At 38.5% G+C, this 27,248-nt stretch overlaps 2 protein-coding genes across 3 annotated transcripts in view; one reads left to right on the forward strand and one right to left on the reverse strand.

Moving 5' to 3' along the window:
- The window catches only part of LOC144981231 (zinc finger protein basonuclin-2-like), a 174,414-nt gene that overhangs the window by 137,213 nt on the left and 9,953 nt on the right, over window positions 1-27,248 (reverse strand). The gene's annotated exons all lie outside the window — the stretch shown is intronic.
- LOC111948960 (centlein-like) overlaps window positions 1-27,248 on the forward strand; it is a 192,281-nt gene that overhangs the window by 52,152 nt on the left and 112,881 nt on the right. Inside the window, exon 4 of the mRNA XM_078952039.1 lies at window positions 25,397-25,552. Coding sequence (XP_078808165.1) covers window positions 25,524-25,552 — 29 coding nt within the window. The 5' untranslated portion in view covers window positions 25,397-25,523. The remainder of the gene's footprint in view (window positions 1-25,396; window positions 25,553-27,248) is intronic.

The following is a 27,248-nucleotide window of genomic DNA, read 5'->3' on the forward strand; positions in this document are numbered from 1 at the left end:
ATCTACAATTCAATTACAAACTGAGGTGTAACTCACCCGGCGCTGCCTCCCAGTCTTAGTAAAAGACTAAGACTTACTAAAAGCGGATGAAGGACAGCTTTTCATTGTAATCAGCTGGAAGTTGCTGCGCCACCGTAGTCCTTGCCCGGATGGAAAGATTGCACCGTTTCATACAACGGAAGCACCAAGACTGACCTCCTCGAAAATGTCCAATTTTCATTTCTTCTGCCAGCGTTACTGCTGACAGAGGCTGTTCTCTGATCGATAATCCATCGCTCAAGTCGGTCTTCCAACTCGGGCCACCTCACCTTGTTTCCGCAGAAACTCAGCTGCATCTTCTTGACTTGTCTGAGTTCGTTTTCCAGCTTCCTCCACTTGCGAACCATGGATTCATTAATCTTGAATTCACTCGCAGCTGCTCGATTCCCATGGTCCTCAATGAGTTATATCGCTAGAGGAGACATCACTTGATTTCTCATGGGAGGAGAGCACCGCCATCTTGGTGAGGTCAACTCACTGCTGCAGTGCATGCAAGTGAACACATTTTTTTGCAAAATGCCAGTTCATTGTGCAGGTTTCAACTGCCAAAATCTGAGAAATGAGTCCTCGAAGGAGAAAGGCATAACATTTTGCTGGTAAGGACTATATTTTTTTTCCTTTTAATGCTGCAGTGGCGTCATTAATAGTACACATGTTGACATGTATGATGCTGCAGGGCTATTATCAACATGTAGGCATGATCTACGTATAATTTACTGTTGACATAAATGTAAAATTTATTGTGTTAAACCTATATACAGTATACCAAGACTAGGCTATTATAGTAATATAGATTTATAAATTTCTGACTCAGTGACTGAACTTTTCTTGGAGGTTTCCAATGGATTCAGACTTAAATCTTACGCTATCCTATGACCCCACCCTTACATTGACGTGTTATCCCCACCATGACAAAGGTGGATAAAGGTGAAGAGGATTTTATGTAATCCATGGACACCAGTTAATATTTATTATTATTATTATTATTATTATTATTATTATTATTGACTTTTTGTTGATTTATTGTTATTATTTATTATTAACTTACTATTGATTTATTATTATTCATTTTTATTAATATTATTATTATAATTATTGACATATTGTTAGGCTTTTCTAAATAAATAATTTAAATTACATGTCAAAGAGGTCTAAAACTTCTAAATGTTTAGAAGATGTTTTTTAAAATTCTCTGTAATCTTTTTTTATTTGTAAGAAGTCCTGCTACTATGCATTTTTCATTTAAGTTTGAGCTTTTAAGGCTGACTGCTTCTCTTATTTAACAACAACAAATGTGTATATATAGATGTGTGTATATATATATATATATATATATATATATATATATATATATATATATATATATATATATATATATATATATATATATATATATATATACATTCATATTATATTAATATATATATAAATATATATAAATTATTTGAAAGCTACTTAGATGCCACTAAAGGCTTTGTCATTTGGGTGCCGGCGACCTCACCAAGATGGTGTCGCGTTCCGCCACCATTGGCTAGGCTTTCCAAGCGGGCGTGTCTCCTCTAGCGATGTAACTCAGTGACATAGCTGATTTTGAAGTTTAAACTGTGCTTCATAAGTGTGTCTCTTTGCAGGCGGCATTTTTAGGGTTACCAAAACGATTTTATTCTGCATGATGCACATACCTACACTTTGTACTATTTGGGTGGGGCCTTCCTTCACGTCCACACTTCCCTCCTTACCGTTCTCATGCTGTCCTCTCCCACGCCCTCTTTACTGAAGTCACACAACAACAACACATTAGGCATAGGGCTCAGCGTACATTTCGGAAAAAATGTACGACTTTTAGCAGCGCCTCATGGTTGTGACTATATGGTACTTTTGTCTAGTTTGGAACCAGGGCCTTGGACTTGGCACCACTGCAAGGCAGGCCAGGGGCTATTGCCCAAAGACAACACAAGAGCAACCCAAACAACCAAAAGTGCCGTAATTTGAGGCTAGATGAACTTCGACACAGCCAACCTGGTGCTGTAAAAAGCTTTACTACCCACAAAAAGACGTATAAAATTATGTTTGCAAATATTTGCACCAAATTCAACAACATTGTCACAACAGTTTGAGTTTTACATGGCAATGCCACAAAAGTGAGCAACGAGTTTCATTAATTCAGCTAACGTTCCACTAGCTTTGCATTGTCATTAAAATATGAACAAATACAATTTTAAGGAAATGGTCAAAAGATTTTTTTAACTTTACCTGGTTTGCTAATGTCATATTCCAAGATCTAAAAAATATACTTGTTTTTTTTGTAATCCTTAATAGATGGTGACTATCGTACAAATAAAATCTTGTCACAACAAATAGCCACTAAGAGAAATACAAAACAAAATAATGTTTTTCTTTACCTTAGTTTAACACAGAGGAATAAGAGGAATAAGGTGCAGCAAGGCCCAACTGCCAGGCCTCTTTCTCTCTGCAGGAAAAGAGACCATGGGGTGGGCCACATGTTAGAGAAGCTTGTCTCTAGAGCAGTGGACATTGACATTGAGTCCCCACCCTGAGCCCAGCGGGTGTTTATGAACAGTGGGCCTGTTTTTGGAAGAGCATGTCCATACCACAGCTGTTGAACGGTTCAAGGCAGAGATAGTCCTTCTGGGCAGGGGGACTGGGCGGTAATGAAAATTCCCCAGGAGAAAAGCAAGGGGAATTCTCCACTGTTATTTGTTATGAGAAAAAGGAGAAGACAGAGACAGGAGGGGAGAGAAACACTAATGTCAGAGGAGGCGGTGGAATCAGTGGAGTCAACTCAGTGTGAGTGCAAGTGTGAGTGTCAGCTCAGGTGCTCAGACGTTCGCTACAAATATAAATTAAAAAGGGAAAGAGGGAAACAAAATGTAGAAAAAAGCCAAACACACTGAGTCAACAGCCACTTGGTATCAAAAACAACCATTTGAAATTGTAGGAGTTTCACCGGCACCCTCCCTACTCAAGCTTGAGTTTTCATGTGTAAGGACATGTTCCTCTTGTATTTTTGTTCCAGCTCTACTACCTCTCTGTCGTCTCCCTGTGTTTTGCTACATTTTGTGTGCCCTCTTGTGAGCTCTTGCTTACAGAGTGCTCCCTGCAGTACTTGTATTTAAATGCGATTTGGCAAGGCACATTATGGTCATTCCTTCAAAGTCCACACACCCTCACTCTAAACATACAAACCACAGTGAACACTTTGAATACACATGCTTGCATGCAGACGCAAAAGAAAAAGTTTTTCGACCATGAGTAAAGGCAATACTCAAGAGTTGAGGTGAAGAGGGAAAAGCATTCCCTCCTTCCTCAATGGCATGGCGAACGAGCTCCAAAGGCTACTTATCAACCCAATGTGGTTCTACTTTTCTAATCTGCAGCATTTATTATGGGCAAACCAGACTGGGGAACATAGCCATAGTCAACATTATGTCTTGGCGCAGGGACTAAGTCTGAATTGACATGTGCTCAAACTTACATACATGCAAAATGACAAACACATGCTTGCAGAGGCTTCTCCAGAGTAGTCGTTTTACCTGAACAGATATAGGTCTTCTCAAATACACACATGCAGGGGTTTACCTCAGCAAAGTGGAAATCTACATGACAAACCACAGACACGTGGCAACACACACAAATGTACAATAACTTTTAAATATTAAGCACAAGTACTGTTTTAAAATTTTTGTATTAAAACTGAAGTTACCTCTGTTTGAACTAGTCTACACATGAAAAACTACCTGCTGCTGGTTAAGCCGTAGTTAGTGTGGTTTGTGCAGATACACAAAAGTAGGTCTACTTGGTTAAATGAAAATGTAAAATTCTGCTGTAATGTTTTGAGGTTATTACCTATATAAAAAGCTTATTAATGTCAGACAATTTTAACTTTCTTCTTCTCTTGAAATGTTATTTCTACATCTCTGCAAATTTCTTTACACGTGGCATCTTTTTTAAAGAGCCACCAGTCTTTCCTGCTACAAAGCCAATTATTAAAAACATGATGCTGCCACCTCTATGCTTAGTGTTTAGAGACGTGTGAGCTCCCAACCTTTTTCTTTTCTTTAAGTCTGTTGCAGGTTGTTACCACCAAACAGTCAAAGTTTGGTTTCACAAGACCACAAAACATACAGGTACATTTCCAAAATGTTCAATATTTAACCTGATACACATGTTTGCAAAATGCACAACGTTTTAGTTTATCTCAATACGGAAGTAATCAGACCAAATTGATAATACTTAATAATAGTTCTCTCAGTCGTTACTGCATCTTTGTAATATATTTGTGTTCTTTTAAAGATTATTTCCTCATTTCTTACAAAACCCCATAAATTCTAAAAAATAACTTTGTGTTTTTCATTGTATCTCTTTAGCTACAGTTTGGTTTCAAATAAAACGATATTTTTATAGTTAAGGATAAATTCAACTTAAAAAGGGACAAAAATTTCAGTAATAACCAAATCGATCATGGAAATACAGTGGGCAAGGTGCACTGTGTTACCACTGTGTGTTGTCTTCCTTCTTATCCTTATTATGGCAGTATATGCATATTGTCACAAATGGTAAATGGCGTATACTTGTAAAGCACTTTTCTACCTTCCCTGAAGGCCTGTGGCGCTTTACAGTTACAGCCCCATTCACACACACATTCACACACTGACTGCTGGACACTGACGCCAACCTTACACCAGAGGCAAGGTGGGGTTTAGTGTCTTGCCCAAGGACACTTTGACCAGAGGTCAACCGCCCTTCAACCGCACCACAGCTGCCCAAAAGCTGCTTTTCTCAGCTTCAGAATCCATTGGAATTATCTTAATTACAAAACCTATTGAAGAATTATGGTGAATTATGGTGAAAATTATGAAAAGCTACACTGGCGACAGCTCCAGTATTAAAACCTAGCTGTTTACTCCAGAATTACTTTTTCCATCATTCTGACAGTTCACTCACATAAAAATAATATTTATGCCATTCTCTAAACTTTTTGTAGACTACTGGTTTGAAATGTGCTAACTAACAAAATGTACAGAAGAAGAGTTAAAAGGACAGGCAAGGTAACCAATGCTATCACTACGCCAGGAAAGGTTGTAGCACTTGAAGTGTTTGGCCAAAACCGAATTCTTCCCCTACCCATACGGCTTCTCCTTACCCTTCCAATTGTTGGGGCATTTGGAGGGTCTAAGGGCAGGGACAAGTTTAATGTAGTCTGTTTAGTTAGTTTAGAATTTACCTATTGAATTCTATGACTTTATAATTCTCGTGATTTTATTTCTACGATTGTTGTAATTTTGGGCAATATAAATAAAATTGAGTTGAATTGAATTGAACTACCCGTAGGGCACCGCACACCTGAGCTATGGGAAGGTTGCATGTAGGCTCTGGGGTGAAAAAAAACCTCATTCTATGTGCAAGCCTGGGGTTTTAGGGTGTCTATTGTGTCCATCTATTTTAATATTGATATTTATTATGAAAGGCTTCTATTTTTTTTAAAATATGCCTGTCTCAGCTTCCAGCATCAGAGAGTCCTGCACTTAATTAAGTTTTTTGAGTTTTCTGTTGGCTCCACTCTGCAATTTGATGAAACCATATTGCCGCATCGAGACACGACGAGACTCTTTTCACAGCTCTTTAAAACAAATAAATTGAAGATACTCTCTTAACATCATAAATGTCTTCAATAACGCAGCAAAAATGATGGCAGCTTCTCCCACACTCCCTCATAAACTGGACACACAAATAGGAGTGAATTTGCCTCACGGCATAAAAGAGGGAGTAGAGGAGAATCACATTTGGTGTGAACGAATCATTAGACATGATGTAAACAAACAACACAAAATAAAAATTCACTCGAACAAAGAGTCACTTAGATGGCCACAAACCAACCACATCCAGAAGATCCCAAGCCAGTCAGGTCATACCCACAAAGAGTAAAACATCAAAAAAGTACAAATCTTTGCTTTTTATTGTGTTTTGCTAAACCTGCTCCCCTGAGTTTCTGTTTAACCTGTGATATGTCCGCTCCATATAAGGATAGAGGAATATAAGACATGCCTAGACTGTTGGAAAGTCATTATGCATCCCTTTGCAAGCTAATGTCACATGTGGTTCATATTATAAAAATCTCTTCCATTTGTAGGTACAGAGCACTTGTGTAGATCGGAGTCTTGTTAAAACTATTCAGGAAAAAAAATGTCAGCATATTTTATACAAAGAACATAATCCCTCTCACTGTTAACTTTATTCAATATATGAAACTACTTGAAAGACTTTAAAAAGACTCAGATTATTTTTCAATGGTGTAATCAAGAGAATTCCTCGGATTTACCATAAAGAGTAAATGGTTCTTTTTACCACAGGCAACATCAGATAAAATAACTTTGTGCACACTTGCTACAGTTGAAAAACAAGCTGGGGACTATCTGAGAATGGCTGTGCTTGTTGTGGCCACACGCCAAGAGTAGGTATGCAGCCCAATGGACACCATCTGCATGAACACTTTTTTTTTTTAAAGCTAGCATTTCAAGTGTGTGCCTGCATGCGTGTGGGTGGGTATGAGTGTACATGTGCAGTCGGAAACCAGGAGCAAATGCTTCACGCCAAATTGGGGGGACGAGGTGGGAGAGCAGGACATTCCTACGAGATGACAAGCCATCACAGTCACACACCAGCGCAGGAATGTTGGGAAAACAGACAGGGTGGGATGGTGGGTGCGACACAGGATGGGAGGATGAGTTTGGAAGGGGGGGGACAAAGTTGGAGGATAAAGAAAAGGTGACACTTCATTAGACAAGTAGTCATGGGTTTCCAAATTGGTGGTGGAGGAGCTGCTGTAATGAGTTTGAATTTGCTGAAAGAGAAAAAAAGAGAGGCAAAGATACAGAGAAGGGGAAAAGAAGGAAGGAGAGAAGAAAAAAAAAGAAAATGATGAAAGAAACCTGACTTTTGCCCCCATTGCCATTACTTACCTCCCCTTCGCCACCAGCCCACCCCTACTGTTAGTTAACTCCAATTTCTGTCATGCAACTGAAAAACCACAGGAAGGGTGAATAGAAAAAGGAAAATTGTGTGTGTTTATGTGCATTTCAAATGTGTGTATGTAGATGAGAAGTAGGATCATTAAAACAAGGACAAAGAATGAGAGGAAGGAATGTGTCTGGTGGCAGCAGAAGGATGTATAGGGCCAGCAAAGAGTGAGATGGAGATGGACTGAGAACATTGGTGAATATGTGCTCCAGATGTGTCGGCCTGTCACACTGCAAGTAAACACCCTGGCTGATGGACAGCTCGGGACTGGATGGCCTCGCTGTCTTGCCCCTGGGGAGAGCATTGGAGAAGGAAAGGGGAGAGTGGGGGAAAGAAAGGGGCCGGTGGGTAAAGGAGGTGAGGGGAAGGTTCTGTACTGAGGGACCCCAGCCAAGAGCAAGTCACCCTGAGGACCTGTGTAGCCTGGCAGGCTGGATAGAGGACACACGGAGACCGGAGAGACGAAACATGAGTAAGAAAGAGAGAAAAAAAAGGAAAAAAGTACATGGGAGCGAACACGGGGGAGGGATAGTCAGGGAGGACTGGGCCTGATTGTTCCCCTCCTGTCCCACCTCCATGTGGCCTCCAAGGGGGCTCCTGCAGCCTCAGCGAATTTCCGTCTGGCACAGACCTGTGAGCTCTTGGGAGCAAACTGAAATATGAACTGCAAGAAGGGAGGACAGAAAGAGGGACAGATGAAAGGAGGAGAGGAAAGACAAGAGGGACAGACATGGATCTACAATGAGATCTACAATTATGTTGTAGACTCGTCTTAATTCCTCAGAAAAGCAATGAAAGTCTCTGCTCAAACTCAATTTTATACTAAACTAATTCAAATGAATTGTTTTATCTGCTTAAATAGATTAAAATACAACTCATTTTTAATTAAATGAGGTCAAATCAATTTTCATGTTTTTTTAAATCAACATCATCTCTCAAAAGGAGCAACATCCCTCGCCCTGTGACACTGGACCAAAACTGGGGGTAACTTGTGCTTCTTTATCAAACAGATTTTGTCTTTCTGGCTTCATCTTAGTTTCGTATTTTTCTCATTTTATTTTGGTTAAGTATGTCTGCCTCAAACTAAGAGTTAAAAGTTTGTAGGATTAGCATACTCTGCCTGTGACTCTGAAATAGGAACTTGACTCTGACTCAGTAATGAGTGACAAATCTGGCCAAGTTGTACACATGTGATGACCTCAATATTTAAACGATAGAGAGGCCAGTTAAGAATATCCGGCAGTCTTGAGTCAGTGCCACCTGTGGGGCTTAATTTATACCATACGAGTCTATCTAATGCCAACAGCCAAAATGTGTATGTAAACTTAGCTTTTCCAATGGTAAACACCTTTTTTGTTCGTTTTTAATGCTTAATATTGTATTTTGTAGGTTTTTAATTATCCATTTTGACAACGATTGGATTCATAGCTATATTTATAGTTTATGATATTATTCATAGTCAATATTGGTTCGTTCTAAACAATCCGATTCAATCTAATTCACTGACGTCAAATCAATCCAGGACATGTTTAGCCAAAAATTCAATCAGTGTGATTAAGAGATAACTATCTGGGTCCTGAACAGTGAAGCTGAGGTTTTCCAGATTCCTTGTATTTCTTGCAAGATAATCAAGAGTAAATTAAATATGTGTACAAACAACCAAGTAACCAAGAGTTTGTCAAATCCATTCACATTTTAGTTTCATAAAGTTCAGCCCACTGCTGTTTTTCCACATTAAAATAATCATAAGGGATCATAATTACAATATTCTGCCACACTGTATGGTTACATGACTCACATGACTTTGTAACAGTGTTTCCACACTTTGGACTGCAATAATGGCTTGATCAGTTTCAACTTGGCCGTTTTTACGTTAAAGTAAAATGAACCTATTCATTGCCCCCCATGAAAAAAGCCCCCCCTCCCTTTTTTTGAGGCAAATTTAGTATCATTATAGACAAATATTTAAAAAGAATCATCAATAAGCATTTGCAATAGGACCTCACCTAAAATAACTGCTGTTTTAAAATGAATATTAATAATAACAATAATAAAACTGCTTGCAAAGTTGCAAATGGCATCTCTGATGTTGCCATTTGTAACTCTACCAGAGACTTCACCCTACCAAATTCATCATATTTACCTTAAAAGCTTCACATGTTAAAATAAAATCAAGACAATTTCATTTTTGGACCCATCATACCAACAACACATACATCTCATAATAACAAATCATACAAATTATTAGAGTTATTGTAAATAGTGCAAGTATCTTATTTTTAAGATCCTTTTGAAATGCTATGTGTTACAAATAAGCCTTGCCCTCCTAGAAAGTTGACTTCATGCAACAGAAGATCTAAATAGCACTGTTCTTCTCAAACAATTGCATCTCGAATAAAAAACAATCAAATCACCAGAGCTGACCTGACGAGTTTGATATTGATGACAATCCCCACTGTGTAATTCTTTATTTAATGGAAATTGTGGGTATTTTTTAAAGATGGCATTATGTTTTCCAGATTCCTAGTATTTCTCACGAGTGTAATTATGCAATAAAACAGTTCAGGAGATGGGCTTTAAACAATGTGTTTTATTTATTTAAAAAAATTAGTTAAATAGAAAAAAGCCTCCTTTGTTCAGTGAATCCAGTTTGTTACAGTCCTAAACATGACTCCTTCCTTGTAAAGGAAAAATAAATAAACTAACAAATGTAATAGTTTTATAATGTAGGATGGCCACTTTAATGCAATAATTCATTGGAAAACCTACAACCAGTTACAGACATCTGATGGTTTCACATTTTTAAGCTGGTTATGTACAGCTATTTAGTAAGAAAATGGGTCAATATTTAGAGAGACCAGAACAAATGGTAGAAAGTAACAGGACTGAGAGTATTTGTTTATTTATTTTTTAAATTACGTAAAGCACCAGGATTTAAGCACTTTTTCCAAAAAAATTCATGGTGTATTTACACGATTTAATGCTGTGCCTAAACGTTTGACAGTTACCTTAGCCATGAAAAATGAAAGGGAACCTTGTCTGTAATCATACACTGAAAATGTGATCTGGCACCTATCTAATACACCTTTACCGAGGTGTTTCAAAACCACATTAGCCGATCTATGCGGGGGGTTCGAATGGGGGAGATACATTTAAGTCGCGTCAAGTGCAATGGAGCTGCTATCAGAAAGTAGAACTGATGACACTACTGCATTAAGCAGCTGTCCACTCTCATGATCATTAGTGCGATATGGATGCAGTGAAGCAGGGAACAGGATGCTGGATGGCTATGAAGACAGCTCTCTTGGGAAAGAAGGATGGGAGATAAATCTAAACAACATCAAGCCACCACAATCCCCAAAGACGCAGGCAAAACTTTTAAAGCACCAAACTGACACACAGATTGAATTCCCTCAATTTTTTGTCAGTGATAATCAAATACTTTTTCACTCAGCTGCTGCAAATTCACCACAGTGTGGAAACATTAGAAGAATTGTCACCCTGGTGTATTTTCATGACCATACCCATGTCTTAAAAGGTTGAACAAAAAATTGTGTTACTGGTGTAAACAAAAAACATACACACAAACAAGCACTGGCACACACACTGACAGGACTTACACACAGTTATTTGGTTTTACTTTATTGAGTACAGATGTAAAATAAAGTAAAGTACAGATAATCACTGCAACAAAATATCCAGTAAATAAAAAAGATAAAGATCACAGGGTCATAAGGGTTGCTGGGGCCTGTTTTTAGGAACCTATCTGTTCTGACTTCAGAGCAAAGACGGGGTACAACCTCGATACTTTGCCAGACACACACTCATTCCTAAGCTACAAGTAAGGGGGTATTCAGATTGGACACATTTGGTTCACCTAAAGTAAACCAGAGTTTGTGTCCCTTGATAATCTGGAACAAATGTTCAGTCTGAAGGCACCCCAGCAGAACCCAGTCCGAGAGAAGGAACCGCTCTCGGATCCATCTTTCGAGGTGGTCTCGGTTCATGTCCAGTTGGACTGAGCTCTGGTCTGCTCTGAGATTTCTCAGTCTAAATAGGCTCTGTGCTTGGAGCAACTGGACCAAAACAGCCACCATATGATGTAAACAGAGCAGGAAAGAAGCAACCAATGAGAGCAATGATGAGACACGGCAGCTCACTGAAACATGGTTGAATGAATGCAGGCTCATTAAAACAACTTTTAACATGATACACATTGCAGATTACACTACTTTGCTGACAATCTATTTATATCATTAACACTTATCAGCATACTTGATAGCCGATGTCTTCTTAGTACACACCTTGAAACATGATTCCGCTGGACCAAAGTAATTTTAATACAGATGTTCAAAATTGGTCAGCAAAATATCAAGTTTGAATACACACCAAACGCAAGGTTCAGGACACAATCCAGACCAAATTAACCAGACCAACTGATTTTTCAAGTCGGAAAACACCCTTAAAGTCAAAATTATCCTGTGAAGCATGTTTTTGGATTGTGGATGAATTCCACTTCCTAGCACAAACTACTAAATCACAGTATAATTTGTTTTGCTGCTGGGGTCACTTTGCTGCTACTCTCAGGCATTGAATGCCATAATGACCCTAAAACTGATTCATTCTGTGAGCACAAAACAGGAAAAACACTATCCTAATATAATTTTATGGTTCCTATAAAGAGACAAAACATAGAATGTAAAACATTTATGACTATGACAAATAACTTCCAAACATGACAACTAAGGGGCTTATATTGTCTACAACTTAAGCATCTGCTAGCTAAGTCTCAGCTGAAAATTTTAGCTGACGAGACAATGCTGGAGCTAATTGACAAAACACAAAAACACTTGCAGATATCCTCCAGTGTTGGTGATGCAAAGGAGACTGCCAAAGCTGTGCTGTATCAGCGTGCCAAGAAAAGATAGTAAAGAAGGTCTTTGAGTGGGTCCGGGGGTTACAAGCAATCTCCATCATATTGTCGGGACCATTTGGTTTAGATGAGATGCTGTGAAAAGGCCCTTAAAGACCTACTCTGATAATCTTTTGTATGCTGTTTGTAGCCAAAATAAAAAATACAAAAACTTGTATGTAATTTTCTAGGACATAGTTTCTGCAGGGCGGCAGGACTTTACATCTGAGTTGTGATTGACACAAAGCTATCCCCCCAATATTTTCTGTCACAAATAAGCCCTGTTTAAATGTTGTTTTAGTCTGCTCCTGATTCACAATGATTTGAATAAAAAAATAATCAGAAATGCAATTTTTAGCTTAATTGACTAATACATGCTCTCCATTATGAGAAAAATATCACTAGAACATGTTAAAAACACCCAAAACATGATTTTCATCGGAGTGGGTCTTTATAAGTGGTCTCATGTTCAATTATTGTTCTAGGTTTAACATAAATAAAAGTCACTTTTTAATTCCACGCTTTGCTCTGATAAAATATGCAAATGCTATATTGCTGGTTAACAAGGTTAGCAAAGAAGCCTGCAGGACCAAACCCGCTCTGTAACCATGACCATGAAACACAAATTTAATGAAACTTAGAAAACAAGTTTAGCTCAGAAAAAAAGACTGTGAAATTAACAAAAAAAAATCCTTCTTTAGGAAGTATTTAAAGTTTGAGTGACTGTGTTGGCCTTTAGCTATCATCAGATGCAAACTTGCTCTTTGGATATACCCACTATCTAGTCAATGAGTTACAGTCATATAAAAAGAAACATTAATTGGCTTTTTTGTAAGTTTTACGTTGGGAGGTAGCAGATTACACCTTACAGAATCGCCCTCTTTATTTAGGTTTTTCATTGAATTTGTTGCCTGTAAATGAACTGGACATTCCCTAGTGATGATATGAGAAGTTAAACTGAAAAGCTAAGAAATTTTTAATACAAACATAGCCTGCCTGTCATGTATTTTTTTTTATAAAACAACTTCAGTTCTGTTAGTTTGGAACTGTCATTGAGAGGAGGGTCTGCTGTGTTTTCCCACTGTGAAAAGCAAAGTCACACAGGGGGTAATTATTTGTGACGTGAGGACAGACAGGGCCTCCTACCACACACATCCTTCAATACACATCCTGATTTTTATGCATGGCCATATACTCCCTGGTGGACTAATGTATGACTCCCACTATGTGTGAGTTTGTGTGTGTTTACTGAGCTATGGAAAAGGGTCCAGCTCAGAACCATGGCTTGAGTGAATATTCTCAGCACAATGGGACACTCCACAACGTAGGCCATCCCTGCAGACCCTTGCCCTGACTGCCTGTACCATCTGATTTGGACAGAGAGCAATCAAGCAAACCCAGTAAACAATACACAGCCTGGCTGTTGAAAACCACAACAGCTCTTCATCCTATTCCTCTCGTATCACTAGGGACATCAGTGTTTGTCCAATCACTGTAGATCGGAGACGGTACAGAGAGAAACTATTAAAGCAATTGGGGAGCTGTTAATATAAAATAAAACTAAATATACAAATGAAGAATACAAAGGGAGTTGAAAAAGCTTCTGAGATCTTCACAATTTATTCAACCTTCAGTCTAGTTATGTACATTTTTTTAAGGTTCTCTGACTTCTTCATCTTTATTTTGAACTTTAGAAGGTGGACCTGATTGGGCTTGAAGATCCTTAGATGCACAGAAGATAGCAGGAAGTCCTTCCAGCTAGTCTTATGCTACGTTCACACAGACCTCGGCAACACACGTTCAAGAGACTAATTCCAATGAAAAGCCCATTTAAGCATAAACATGTGTATATGCGTGTTTCGGGCATCAGCATTTAAAACTTTTGCAAAACTTTTGCGCTTTCTAAGTTCATTTTTGGGCTGCACATACAAAATGCGAGGCCATTGAACACACATTAAAAATGAAACCAGTTGAACTTTGACCAATCAGGGACATGCCCAACGTCTGAACATTCATCATGGGAGAGAAATTTGTAATTGCGGTTTGAACTCGGCCGAAATCATATGACACCAAGTCTTTCGTATATCAGAGAGAACAGCTGTGAAAAAAGAAGTCTGGAGCATGATTCGTCAGATTTTCCCCTCTTCGACGTTTCTCACCAAGTCTCTTCCAACTATGAGTACATGCCCTAGTAGCAACAGTCCAGTGTGAACACCTCATGGTCAAGAACGGGCGACACATGCCCAGTGTGAATGTAGCATTAAATTTGCACCAAGGTCTTATTCTGACCTGCCACATTAAAAAAAAGTATTTTTCCTTGTCTCAGCCAAATCATTTTGTTGCATTTTTAGGCAGGAAGGCAGAAACCCCTCTTAGAGATCCAGAAAAAAACAAGCTTCTCCTCTTCTCCATTAGAGTAGCCCCAATTATTGTTGCAACACAAACATTTTTTTATCCACTTTCACTTCTAAAACCTTATTTTTAGCACAGTAGAATCAAGAGAGTCAATCCTACAAAATAACAATAATAGGGGAATAAAGCCTCTGTATTAATGCCTGATTTTACAAATAACAGTGATCGGGCAGTTGAAAGATTCCCATTATCAGTATTTGTGCGCAACTGGATCCGTCAGAGTAATGACAGCTGTGCTCTGAAGAGGCAGGCTGTCTCTCTCCCCCTTTTTTAACAGTATAATTATCTCTGTACATACAGGGTGGACCTGCATCATACACTACATTTTCTAAGTTTACACAGATTCAGTTACTTTTAGGGCTCTCAGGTGGCTCTGACTGTTTCTACTACTTTCAAGTAAAAAGTGTTCTCCACATTTGACCCATGCTCTGAGGGAGCACTAAGCTGCAGTCACAGCTGTGCTCTGGAACTATTTAGTGTTTTACTGTAACTCCCCAATCAAACCCTCAATGCTGAATGTCAAGCAGCGGACCATTTATTTAAAGAGTTTCATTTGAGCCAACCATAGTTTTTAACTTCACCAAACACCAGTGCAAAACAGTAAAAGAAGCGACCTCGTATTCCAAAGCTCAAAGATCATGATACCAGAGGCGTTACCGGCAACCCCTAAATAACACACACTGTTTGAAATATTGTAAATCTTCAATCATGTATGCGATTGACATGAATCAGCTGATCCTGATGTGGAGAAAGATGATTTTTCATATGGGCTTTGCGCCGTTATGCAACACATCGCAGAGAAAAGCAAAGACGCTTTTCTCTGTGATAGAAGAAACTGATTTACGTTGATTATTTTTCTCCACTTTCCGAATCTGCTAGAATCACATTCATTGTGTAAATGGTTGAAAAGTTGCAGTTATCAAAGAATATCAACACTGTAGATAAAGCTTTGGTGTTAAAACGTTGTTTACAAAGCTTCCCCTCAAATAAATTTAAAAATACCTCTGGGTGTATTCAGACTGGTCCAGACCGAATCTGCTTAAATTGGTCTGGATGGAGTCCTCAACCTTGATTGGTTCAACTAGAGTCTGAAATAATGGAAGTCTTGCGCTTTAAAATAAACGTTCTAACAAGTTAGGAGTTTGACCCTTTTTTTACTCTTTGATAACGTGACAACTGTTGTTTTACATTTATCTGAGGCTCCTACTCTGTTTACATCACGTGATGTAACCGGCTACGGTAGCCATTTTGGTTCAGTTGTTCTGCTCCGGGAACAGATTGTATTCAGACTGAGGAAACTCAGAGCGAACCGAAGCTCAGTCCTACTAGAAACAAACCGAGACTACCTACAAAGATGGGTCAGAGAGCGGATTCTGGATCCAGACCAGGGTCCACTTGAGTGTACTCAGACTGGAAGTTTGTTCCGGTTTATCGGGGAAAACAAAGCAAATCAGTCTGAATTCACCCTCTAATATATTTTCAACCTTAGAATCCGCTACCTTTGACATTTTCTACAAAGATTTGAAACCATTGAATGTAGAAAACAGAGAAAGTGATTGTTAGCTGTTTCTATATCTGCTAAAACATGTTGGAACACTTTTCTTTTCTCATATTTTTTATACATTCACAATAAAAGGTTTTTTTTCAGCAGGACATATTTCCTATTGGATTTTTCAAAATAATAATTCAAACATTTGGTATAATTTAAAATATATAAATTTTCCAACTTCTAAAAAAGTTGAAATTAACCCATAAGAACCCAGACTCCCTTTGCACAAAAAAAGATAATTAAGTAGAATAAACCACAGATGAAGTGGACCACAGAACATATTTCTGATGTCATTCTGTCCAGTGGTTATCACAGGTTTAAAACATATTTCTTCCTCTCATTCTGCCTATTATATGCTGGATGCAAGTGGAAGATAAAGCAACTAAAAGGTCATACAAGGATAACTAATTAGTGTATTGCCTACAGGATTAAACAGCTTTTTATTGCAAAGAAAATAAAAAATGCGGTGTGATAGGAATAACTGAAAACATTTGAGATATGTTATAAGACATGTCATGCGTCATTCCTTTATTGAAAGAAGATATGTAGAACAAAGAGAATTCTTCTTTATATTTATGTCTTTATCACAAATGAAGGTATCTCTGCACTATTTTTTTAGGATTTTCATACCCAAAAGGAAAAGTAACGGATAACTGAACAGAGAGATAAAGACTTTCTACAGTGAGCTTCACGAATTGGGACTTTTACTAACATGCTGTTCCATTTCAGTCTACGTGGTAACATCTTTGTCAGAGACTTTAGTATCAACTTAGCAAACTTGTTGAAAATCTGGTTTTGGTCACAGATACAAACAATTTCTGCACTAATACTTTTTTTCATCTGTAGAACCAACCCAAGAGACTGAGGAGATTTCTTATTAGTTTGGATCCTGTTGCCCTGGAGGGCAGAAAGCGATGAGATATTTGACCAAACGAAGAAAGTCAATAAGGGGCCATCGATTAGGAGGGATGAGGATCATATTGGACACTCAGGTGGCTAAAAGAAATTAAAAAGCTGTAACAAAGAAATAGACCAGATCAAAACTGGGGCACCTTAGATTTCGCTCCTAGAGAGTAGAAAAAGCCACAACGGTAAACTTTCAGAAAAGATGTGCTACACACAAATTGTCAGCATCAAATGTTCAGTTGACTTTGGAGCATTAATGTTGTTTGATTTGGCAAAATATTTGCCGTGTCAAATAAAATATTTAAAAAAATTTTTTGTAATGATGCCAAGTCATATACATATTTTTGAGCTTTACTGCATGCATTATATGTGTTATGGGAACATTTATATAAAAAATGTTGGAAATATGATATGATACACAGACATTTTCAGGTCAGTTAAGTTCTCAGTATCATGTCAGGTATTTTCTGATTAGTCATGAAGGAAATAAAGGATTCAAGGCAAACTGAATTATCTGCAGTTCTCCACAAACACATTTGTTCTGTGGTAATGTTGCTCCAAATATTTTTCCAAAAATAATAGAAAGTTGACTGAAGTTCCAAAAAGACCATCAGCAACAAGTTTCCCATAAAAAAGGACAAAGACGATAGCTGGCATAAGCTCCAGGGATCGCCAGGACTCCACCAGGGCTAAAAAGGTATTGATGATAGATGGAATGGCCAATGGGTGCACTACACAGTACACTACACACAAACATGTTAGAGACACTATGAACTATAGAAATTGTTATTTTGAAAGAGCCTTTAAGTTGAAGAAACTGATTGTGGGTTTTTTATTGCAAAACCTTTGTGGACAATTATGCTAAAAACAGCATCCATCTTCTAAACCCACTATACCCCTTACAGGGTCATGAAGTCGCTAGGGCTAACCCAGCTACTGTTGGGCCATGCTCTGGGGTATACCCTGAACAAATCACCAGTCGGTTGCAAGGCAACATAATCACATGCACACCAAGCAGCAATTAACCTCTAAAGTATGTTTTGGGACTGTGGGAGGAAGCTGTAGTGCCCGGGGAGAACCTACAGATGCACAGGGACAACATGCAAACACCACACAGAAAGGACCCAGCTGGGATTTGAGACAGGGTCTTTTCTCCGTGAGCTCTAACCACTGCATCACCGTCCAGCTCTGCAGAAAAAAAGATTTCTCCAAAACTTCTCATGGTCTAGCTTGAACATCAATGATATCTTAAAATCCTCCTGCTATAATCACAAATGGAAAGTTTTACTAAAATACAAATGTTCAATTTTTTGTGGAGTTGTGACTCATTTACAGAAGAACAGGTACAACAGGTAATATTCAGTTGTTTAAAAGTTTCCTGCGATTATGACAGCAGTGGGGTACCCCATGTGCTGAAAGCTTACATACAGGCTTTTTGAAATGTAACAGCAAGTGACACATTGAGACTAAAATGTTTTATTTTCATGCAACAAGTTCTGTGATGTCGGTCAAACTTAGCCTTGTTTTGACATGTCTAAATCCCATTAAAAAAAGGGGAAATAATTGGCCTGTCCTTCAAAACTGACATAGTAATAAGAAAAAAACATGTACTCATTTTTGCACTTACACAGTGACACAGTGGTGGCAGGAGCTTTGAGTCTCAAACAGTTTTCACATATACCTACCAGTCGTGAATTTCTTCCAGGGTTGATGTGAAGGCTGTGTCAAATGTCAAAGTCTGCAACATTTTCTTCTTTCTGTAGAAATCTCAAAATCAGAACAATTTTCTAACACTGTACAATGTTTTTGTGTGCTTACTGGCAGGAATAGTTGATGCTCATTTAGTCAGTGATGAGCACCTACTTAACACTTAATAACAAGAAGCACTTGTTTTTCATTAAAAAAAACTGTTTCTTCTGTATTAGGTCGAGCAACCAAGTGACTCCAAACAGGATTAAGGAAGTTGTAAAAAGGGATGGATGTACTGCTTTAAATTAATGCTTTGCCTTGATAGGTCAATTTCCTTATGCTGAGTGAACATGTCTGATGTGTTTTAAATTTAGAATGTATTGACATTTATTCAAATGACTAGTACAGTTGATGCCAACGTCATAGCATCTTTATTAGTTTGTTTATCTCACTTATTAGCACTCTCTCTTAAAGCTATGTACACACCGGACATGTGTGTCACGTTCAAAAATGTGCCGAATGTGGGTTTTTGTATGCGCTTTTACTATCTGGTGTTCACACAGGTCTGTTGGTACCCAATACAAGAGCATGTACTTACAGTTGGAAGAGGCTTGGTGCGAAATGTAAGTGTTGCAAATCTTGGTGTCATATAATTCCGCCCGGACACAAACCACAGTGACTAATTTCTCCTTTGTGATCAATTTCCAACCGGTTGGCACTTCCAAGTTTGAAAAGGACGTAACCCATGCGTCACTACTACATCCAAGTCCCTGATTGGTCAAATTTCAAATGGTTTAACTTTCAGCGCATGTTCAATGCCTGCACGTTTTGTATGTAGAGCTCGCAAAACACTTGAAAGCTTGCGTAATGATGCTTGGATGTCAAGCTAAATTCACACCAGACATGTCAAGAATGCACTTTACAGGGTGGGCATTAAATGGGCATTTAGCCAGTGGTGTTCACACACCAGACAAGCAGGAAGCAACAAGGAGAGGCTTCTTCTTCTTCTGTTTTTTAACTGTTTACTAGCGCTTGTTTGCCACCTACAATTGGTAGAGGCTTGGTGCAAAAAGTCAAAGCGGGGCAAACCCAGCAAATTTAGCTCATGGCTTTTTCTTACACAGCTCTGTTCCAATACATGACAGACTTGGTGTCATATAATTCTGGCCGGGCACAAACCGCAATTATTAATTTCTCCTTCGTGATCATGTTTACAACGTTTAGGACTTTTGTGTTTTGTTCCATTGGAAGTGGTTGCTCGAATGTGCGTTTCTGAGCCTGAGTGAACGTAGCATTAACAATCAAAAAAGTCATTAAAAAAAGCAACTCCAATAGACGTAACATATTTTCATTGACAAAACTGGCTAATGTCTCATAATCGCATCATCTACTGATATAAGGAGACAAGAGAGCACTTCAATCAACTCATCAAAGATAAAGTCACTTTCTGAATATGTTTTACTATTTAACTTTGCCTTAATACAATTAGCGTGTTTGTCCTGTAAACACTAAGTATTCAGAGGCTATAATATGAATTGGCTGCTACTAGATACATGTGACTAGAGGGCAAAATGGACCTAATGGTAGAGTTAATGCTGGCCTTGAATAATGAGGCCTTTGTCTAATAAAACTGGAATGCCTCCAAATACCTATAGGGACCTCAGCTAGTTAGAGCAATAACAGTCTATCAAAAGAGAAAGCAAAGTGATTACTTAAAGGGTAATAAATACAAGGTCCATGTTGGGGGGGGGGGGTATTGGGGAAAGAAAGAAAGCAAGGAATACAGTGACAAAAAAAAGAGGATGTTTGAAGCACCACAGAAGAACAAAGAAAGAAAGACAGTCTTATCAATGAAACTGCTGCAATTTTTTATATATATATATATATATATATATATATATATATATATATATATATATATATATATATATATATATATATACTATTTTTTTTCTTTTGTTGCTGATGATTGTACTCTTTGACAAATAGGATATTGAGGATACCAAATAAGGAGTATTTACTAAAGAACGAAGACATTTAATATTTCATTACGGTGCTTTGGGAACTTTTTTTCAACAATTTTTGATTAAAATGTTTTTAAATTGATTTTGTTTATACAAAGAATCAACCCCTGAGCAAACAAAGACATCTAAGCGACTGTGTGCATTCCACCTTGTGTGATCAAGGGGAAGCATTTCTTGACATTTAAGCAAGAAGAAACATGAAGTTCTGAAGGAATCCTGTCGCTTTTTCAAAATGACATGAGTTCAAATGTGAATGTCAAAATCGCTTTGATTTGAGAGAATTTTGAAATCTGCTCTTTGATAGCTTGAACAGCGAAGATAAATAAGTGACCTCTGGTTTCTACATCTTCACAAGTGTGCACATTCAAAAGCGTGCATTCATAGTCAAAAGCAGAAGTGCTTTAAAGTAACATTCCCAGAATTTGGTGGAGCTGTGCTGACCTGAAGGAAGCACCTCAGGGCTAGGCAACTGAACACAATAAAACCAACATTAATTCCAGTCTTGGGAAAAGACAAGCGTCCAATCCAGGAATTAGGGAGAGATGGCTGTGTGAAAGAGAGCAAGGCTGATCAACACCTGTAAGGCAAAAGAAGGAGGGGGTAGAAAGGATGAGAGGAAGGATTTCAGACACATACTGTTCAGGCCAAACAGAGACAAAGACTAAAGAAGAATATAGTCACAGAACAAGTAGCTAGAGGGTGCAAATGCAACAGTATGACAAAAAAGAGAGATTTTATGAATGTAGAAAACAAAAATGAGCATGAATGTATGCTGTGCGAACTTGTTTTTGATATATTATTTTGACTTTTTTCATAAGCATAAAAAAACAAGGAATTTTAGGGCAACTAGTTGTTCTTGTGGAAATGAAGTGGCTGGATGGCTCAGTTCAGGGCCAGATTTGGAGCAGTGATTATGTGTGAGGGCCAACCATTCAGTCTAATTGTTATGATAACATAAAATGCAAATGAAAAATACTTAATAACCTTTTTAACAAATGTCATTTCTTTGCATAGACTAGAAATATATCTAAAGACATTTAAACCAAAATTACTGTGAATTTCTAATTTGGAGCCCAGAATTTAAATAAAGACAAAGTCGGTCTGAAAAAAAAAACTTTCATAAACAATAAATCTGGGTTCATGTGAAATGTAACAAAGGTTATGAAACCGTACACAGTACTTAGAAAGTCCTGGGGGCACCATTTTATTGATTTCATCACAGGAACTTGCAGACCGGTAGAAATTTGAATGCAAGCTGCATTTGACCCATGGGCCGGACTTTGGACATGCCTGTCTCAGTAAGCTGCGTGTCGGACTGGCACTTGGGAAACCAGGGTTCGTTTCCCAGGCAGCGTGAGGAGCTTTATCCTTGGGCAAGACCCTTCACGCTACTGCCTAATTATGTAGCCACAAGAGAACCCAAGTCTGGGTCCCCCTGTGCCGGTCCCCAGCCCGGATGAAATACGGGGTTGTGTCAGGAAGGGCATCCAGTGTCAGGCATAAAAATTTCTGCCAAACCACCTGTGCGAATCACTGTGGCGACCACTGAAGGGATATGCTGAAAGGTGAACAAATTGTTTTTGTGGACATGAAAGACACATCTGTGAGAGGAAAATAAGGTTAGTGTGCTCTGGTTAGTCAGTGCTAAAGTGAGAAAAATGCTGCTCCGTTCAGACCAGTTTGCTAACTTGGATAGTCTTCAGGTAAGTGTGGAAAGTTTGTTCCCCATTTCATTACTCTCCCCTGGCGGGAGGGATCTGCAGTCAGTAACAGTCGTCCTCGGATACATTTGGCAATCTAGCTCCCCAATGCAATCCTCCCTGCTGAGCATCAAAAAAGAAGTCAATGGGTCCCATTTTTAGAGTATTTGGTATGACCCACCTGAGGAATCAAGCTGACACCTCCCAGTCTCAGGATGGAACCCGATGAGTCACTAAGCTGGTTTATAGTTTAGAAATGTTAAAAAAGAAATATAGCGTCCTGGTAATTTTACACCTTCTTGACAAATACATTCACAACCTGTGATTTATTAGCTTCTAAAAGGGGTATTCTGCTTACCACAGCAGTCGATGACGGCTTCTTTTTGTCTGTGTCTCTGTTCCTTATTGTAACTGACATTCACCACCCTGTTGGGGATCTGCCCACTATCAACATGTGGCACATGTCCTTGACAAGTTAAAAAAAAGACCCCTCACAATAGGAGCTGGGCAGCGGTTTAAACCATGGAGCCCAGTGTCCCCCCCCCCCCCCTTCTCCTCCCCGCACACCCTGCTGCCACACTTTGACTCTCCTAATATTGAGTTGCCTGGGTAAAAGGGGACTAAAGGAATCTAATAACTGTGACAGTGGGGCTTTTTTGGCATTGTTCCTAAAGCTGAGCAGACACACACAGCGTTGTCTGCTTGCACTAATGAAAGGTTAAATGAATAGGACCAAGTGACAGGAGGTACAATAAAGAAGCAAGGGGGACAAGAGAATGTGTGTACAAGCATGTGTTCCTGTCTCTGGGCATGAGTGTCTCAAGGCAAGTCTCCTTGGCGAAGAACAAGGACAGCCCTAACACAGCGACACAATATTTAAAACCGATTGCTCTGTGACACTGTGTGTGCACATTTGTGTGCACTTGTGCCTCTTTGCAAAGCACACTGGCATAGAAGGAATTCCAGCATGAGCGTTCTTGATAAAAATTTGAGGTGGTTTGGTGGAGGGGAGGTACAGAGGTTGGATAGGATGGGAGGGCGGGGAGAATGGGCACTGAAAGGGGGGTAGAGGGGAGTGACGAGGGGGACGCATGTCTCGTCTTGTGCCTCCCCCGGCCTGTGCCTTGGTGGAATGCAGAGTCACATGAAAGAGGCCCTCTTTCTCCCGCCTTCTCTCTGAGACGTGTCTCTTGTGTCTGTCTCAAAAGCGCCACTGTCCCCCTCCTGACACATTACCTGTCAGCAGATTTCTCCACCGCTCCGAAAACAGCCCGAAAAACGCAAAAGAAAACAAACGCACACATCGTGTGCACATGGCATGCACGCACAAACTGCACAGATGTTCCCTTCAAACACAGCTCTGAGTCTTTCTAACAGAAAAAGTGAACTTAAACACAAACAGACAGAAAAATCCCATCATCATGAGACTGCTTAATTACAATGATTTTCACTATAAATGGCAGCTTTGTCACCAACAATGACATGGTAGAACTTCCAAAGTATCATCCGGGTCTAAGTAAACTGTGCATGGCATGGTTTAGTTAGATTTACTGCAGCCCAGTCGATTGAAACTGTGAACTCACAGCATGCAGTGCATTAAAGTCCCACTCCAATCATCTTTTGATCTATTGAAAAAGCATTTCAGGTGGTCTTTTAATTATGATTATGTCGTTTTTAGCCAAATTTTGTTTTCTAGGACATAGTTTCTGCAGAATGGCAGTACTTCATTAGAGGTTTGCTTCTGAGTTGTAAGCAGGATAGTACACTCTCTTTCCCTTTCACCTCATAACTCCAAAGCTAACATTACCACTTCAACAAAAATGGCGAGAAACATTGAGGCAATCCAATTGAACAGTTTTGATTCAAATTTTAGCTTAAACAAGTCAATTATTGTTAACCTGCTGAAATTAGTTGAGATTTATGTAAATGATTTTCACCAAAAATGTTCTGTCTTGACTATACAACCACAAAAAACGCATCATCATCCATGCAACACATTTCAACACTTTGGGAATGTAGAGGTGTTTCTTATTTTTTTTTTTTGTTTTAAATGGACAACAACCTTCTTGTCAGTACAGTGTTCCCTCGTTTATCGCAGGAGACACCTGTGATAGGTAAAATCTATGTTTTAGGATTATAGATGTTCTAAGGTTGTAAAACCCTTCACTACACACTTTATACACTTCTCTCAGACAAACATGCTCATTTTCACACTTTTGTTTAAACTCTCTCCTTTACAGAACACTGAGTCCAGTATTGTAGAAAAAAAAACAAAGATTTGCTGGCAATCAAAAATGTATGTAACTGGCAAACAGAAATGGCACAGAGAAGATTGACTGACAAAGTCACCAGCCAATCAGGAAGCAGAACACATTGCAATGTACAAAAAAAACAAAACAGCGAAAAATATGCAAAATTTCTCTGAAAAATCCGTGAAACAGAGATGAAAGGTGAACCATGATTTAGCAAGGTGTCTTTGTAATTGTCAAACAGCACAGTGGATCAGCGGGTAAAAACAACATTTAATTTGCAACAACAAAAAGTTTCATCAACTTAAAAATATAAAAAATAGAAGACTTTGACACTGATTTTCCAAAGATTTGCAATCATAAAAGTACAAGCCAACTTGACATCACACATGTAATTCACTGTGTATATTTGCATTATGATCGATCCTAGCAGAATGCATAAAAAATTGAAAATTGTGCATTGATATTTAGAATCTGCTATGTGATCCAGCTTTTTGTGTCTACATTTTGCACGTCTGAAAGGCAGGTGCAAACTGGCACAACCTTGATGGCACAACAATGACTGCATGCAGTCATTGTTTCAGTCAGGAAGCATTGGTACAATGAGAAGCAACAAAGAGAGTGCATCTTTTCTGCTCATGCAAATACTTTGGAAAGCCAGAGGCAAAGATTATTGAGTCATGGGCTTTCCAACATCAAGTCTTACAATATATGTGCTTCTGAATGAGTTAAGGGCTGAAATGGAACCAGTGGTGGTAATTAAAGTAGACTATAATTATGTTTTTCCACTTTTTTTTCTATTGTAACTTGTTTACTTTGGATGTTAATTTGTGCACAGTCTGCTGCTCAACTGCACTCTTGTTTCTCTGTAAGCCCAGCTGCTGTGTCCTGAAACAGCTGATGAGAGCCCTGACCAGTCCCTGTGCCCCATCTTTCATCCTTCCTGCGAGGGAAAGGTTGTTCATCACCAGCGCAGATACCAGCTGATTATCCATTGAGTGTGAGATGCAATGGCCCAAGTGTTCTGCCCAAAGGTTTGTGTCACAGAAAACCGCATATACAGTGTGTTTTTCATGTTCCAGCAGCACCCCATTCTTTGCACTCATTCTCTAGTGTCCTAGATTTGATGTGCGCTTTCCTTGTCACACTCAAAATTCTCTAACTAAGCACTTTGAAAATGGGAGTGAGGTCATCTAGACCCACTAGACAGTGCGCTGAACTTTTTTCTTCAATGATTTGTGATCTTCACTGGTTTCCATGGATTACATGAAACCCTCTCCACCTTTATCCACCTTTGTCAGGGCAGGGATAACACGTCAATGGTCATCTTGACCCCATTGGATAGCACAAGGGTTAACTATAATTATTGCTTACTATGTTTTAATCCCAAATTACATAGAATGTGCAATCTATTTCCATCCAGATATTAGATTACAACATTAGATATTCGCTAAAGTATTACAGGCCCTGCAATGGGATGGCAAACTGTAGCCCGGCTAGGATAGGCTCCAGCAACCCTGAAAATGATTTAATCAAGTTTAGATGATGGATAGTATAAAACCCGAGAGTAGACATCTGTTTTTGCATTAGCCAACAGTTATTAAAAAGTAGTAGCATTTCAGACATTCCAAAGCCGAATATTGTACATACATCCCCATTTTATTCTACACATCAGTAAAAAACAAAATGACTATAAATAGGAGACAATGTATTATTATAATTCATTTAGCTCAAATTGTATTTCCTTATTTGAAAATATCCAAATTTAGCATACATTTGTGTTATAAGTCTGCTTAACTTTGTAAAGTTTAGACCTTATATCTAATGTGTTTAAATTATTAAACTACCCCTAAAGTTTCCACTTCCCTATTGTTGCGGCAGTCTATAGGTTCAGCATAATCCTTTTGTTGATCAAATAAGCAATATATTTATTTAAAATGTATTGCGTTGGAATAAAATACAGCTTGGACTTTGTCCTTACAATAGGGAATGTCTTGGAAAAGATGCAACCATCTCCTGGAAAAAATGTACACTTTTAAACCATCTTTATCAATATGGAACACATTTAAAAATTTCAAAAAGTATGCTGCAAATTCTTATCTAAAATCAAAGGCATGACTCAAACAAAGTATCTATACTGCATTAAGAGAGCCACAATCATGCATTCAACCCACAAGGTTGCATGCATCTGTAATATTATCAGTACATTCATGTAGGAATCCTTGAAAGTGCAAGAAAAAAATGACTCTTTTGTGAGCAAGGAGGTGCTTTGTTTAATGCAACATGGAGACTGAAGTTTCTTGGTTCCAATTCATCTCCTCTGACTGAAAGATGTTTAAACTTTATGTGACTACTTCATTCTGGTTTATTTCAGTCAAAAAGATAAAGATGTAAACATGTATGCAAACAAGTTTTTTCATGGAACGCAGCATTGAACCTATAATATAGAGACAGGTCAAATTAAACATTCTTCCAAAGTCACTTAAAGCAATACCTTTCTGAGTTTTCCTAAAATCTTTTGAAAAAATCTTGTTGCTTATTTGTAGTCTTTTTTCATGGGATTTTGTTAATGTTTTTACAATATTTTTTTGATCTGTCTACATCCTAAAATGACACTACTAACATTTTCGACATGGAAAGTCACTGAAGCAATGATGCAATGTTGTGTCTAAAGGGAGATCTTAGAATTTGAAAAAGAATCAGTTTTCTCCTTGAAAGATGGTCCTGTAC

The sequence above is a fragment of the Oryzias latipes genome, chromosome 1 (genome assembly GCF_053564925.1).
Source record: "Oryzias latipes strain Hd-rR chromosome 1, Olatipes_Hd-rR_3.1".
NCBI lineage: Eukaryota > Metazoa > Chordata > Actinopteri > Beloniformes > Adrianichthyidae > Oryzias > Oryzias latipes.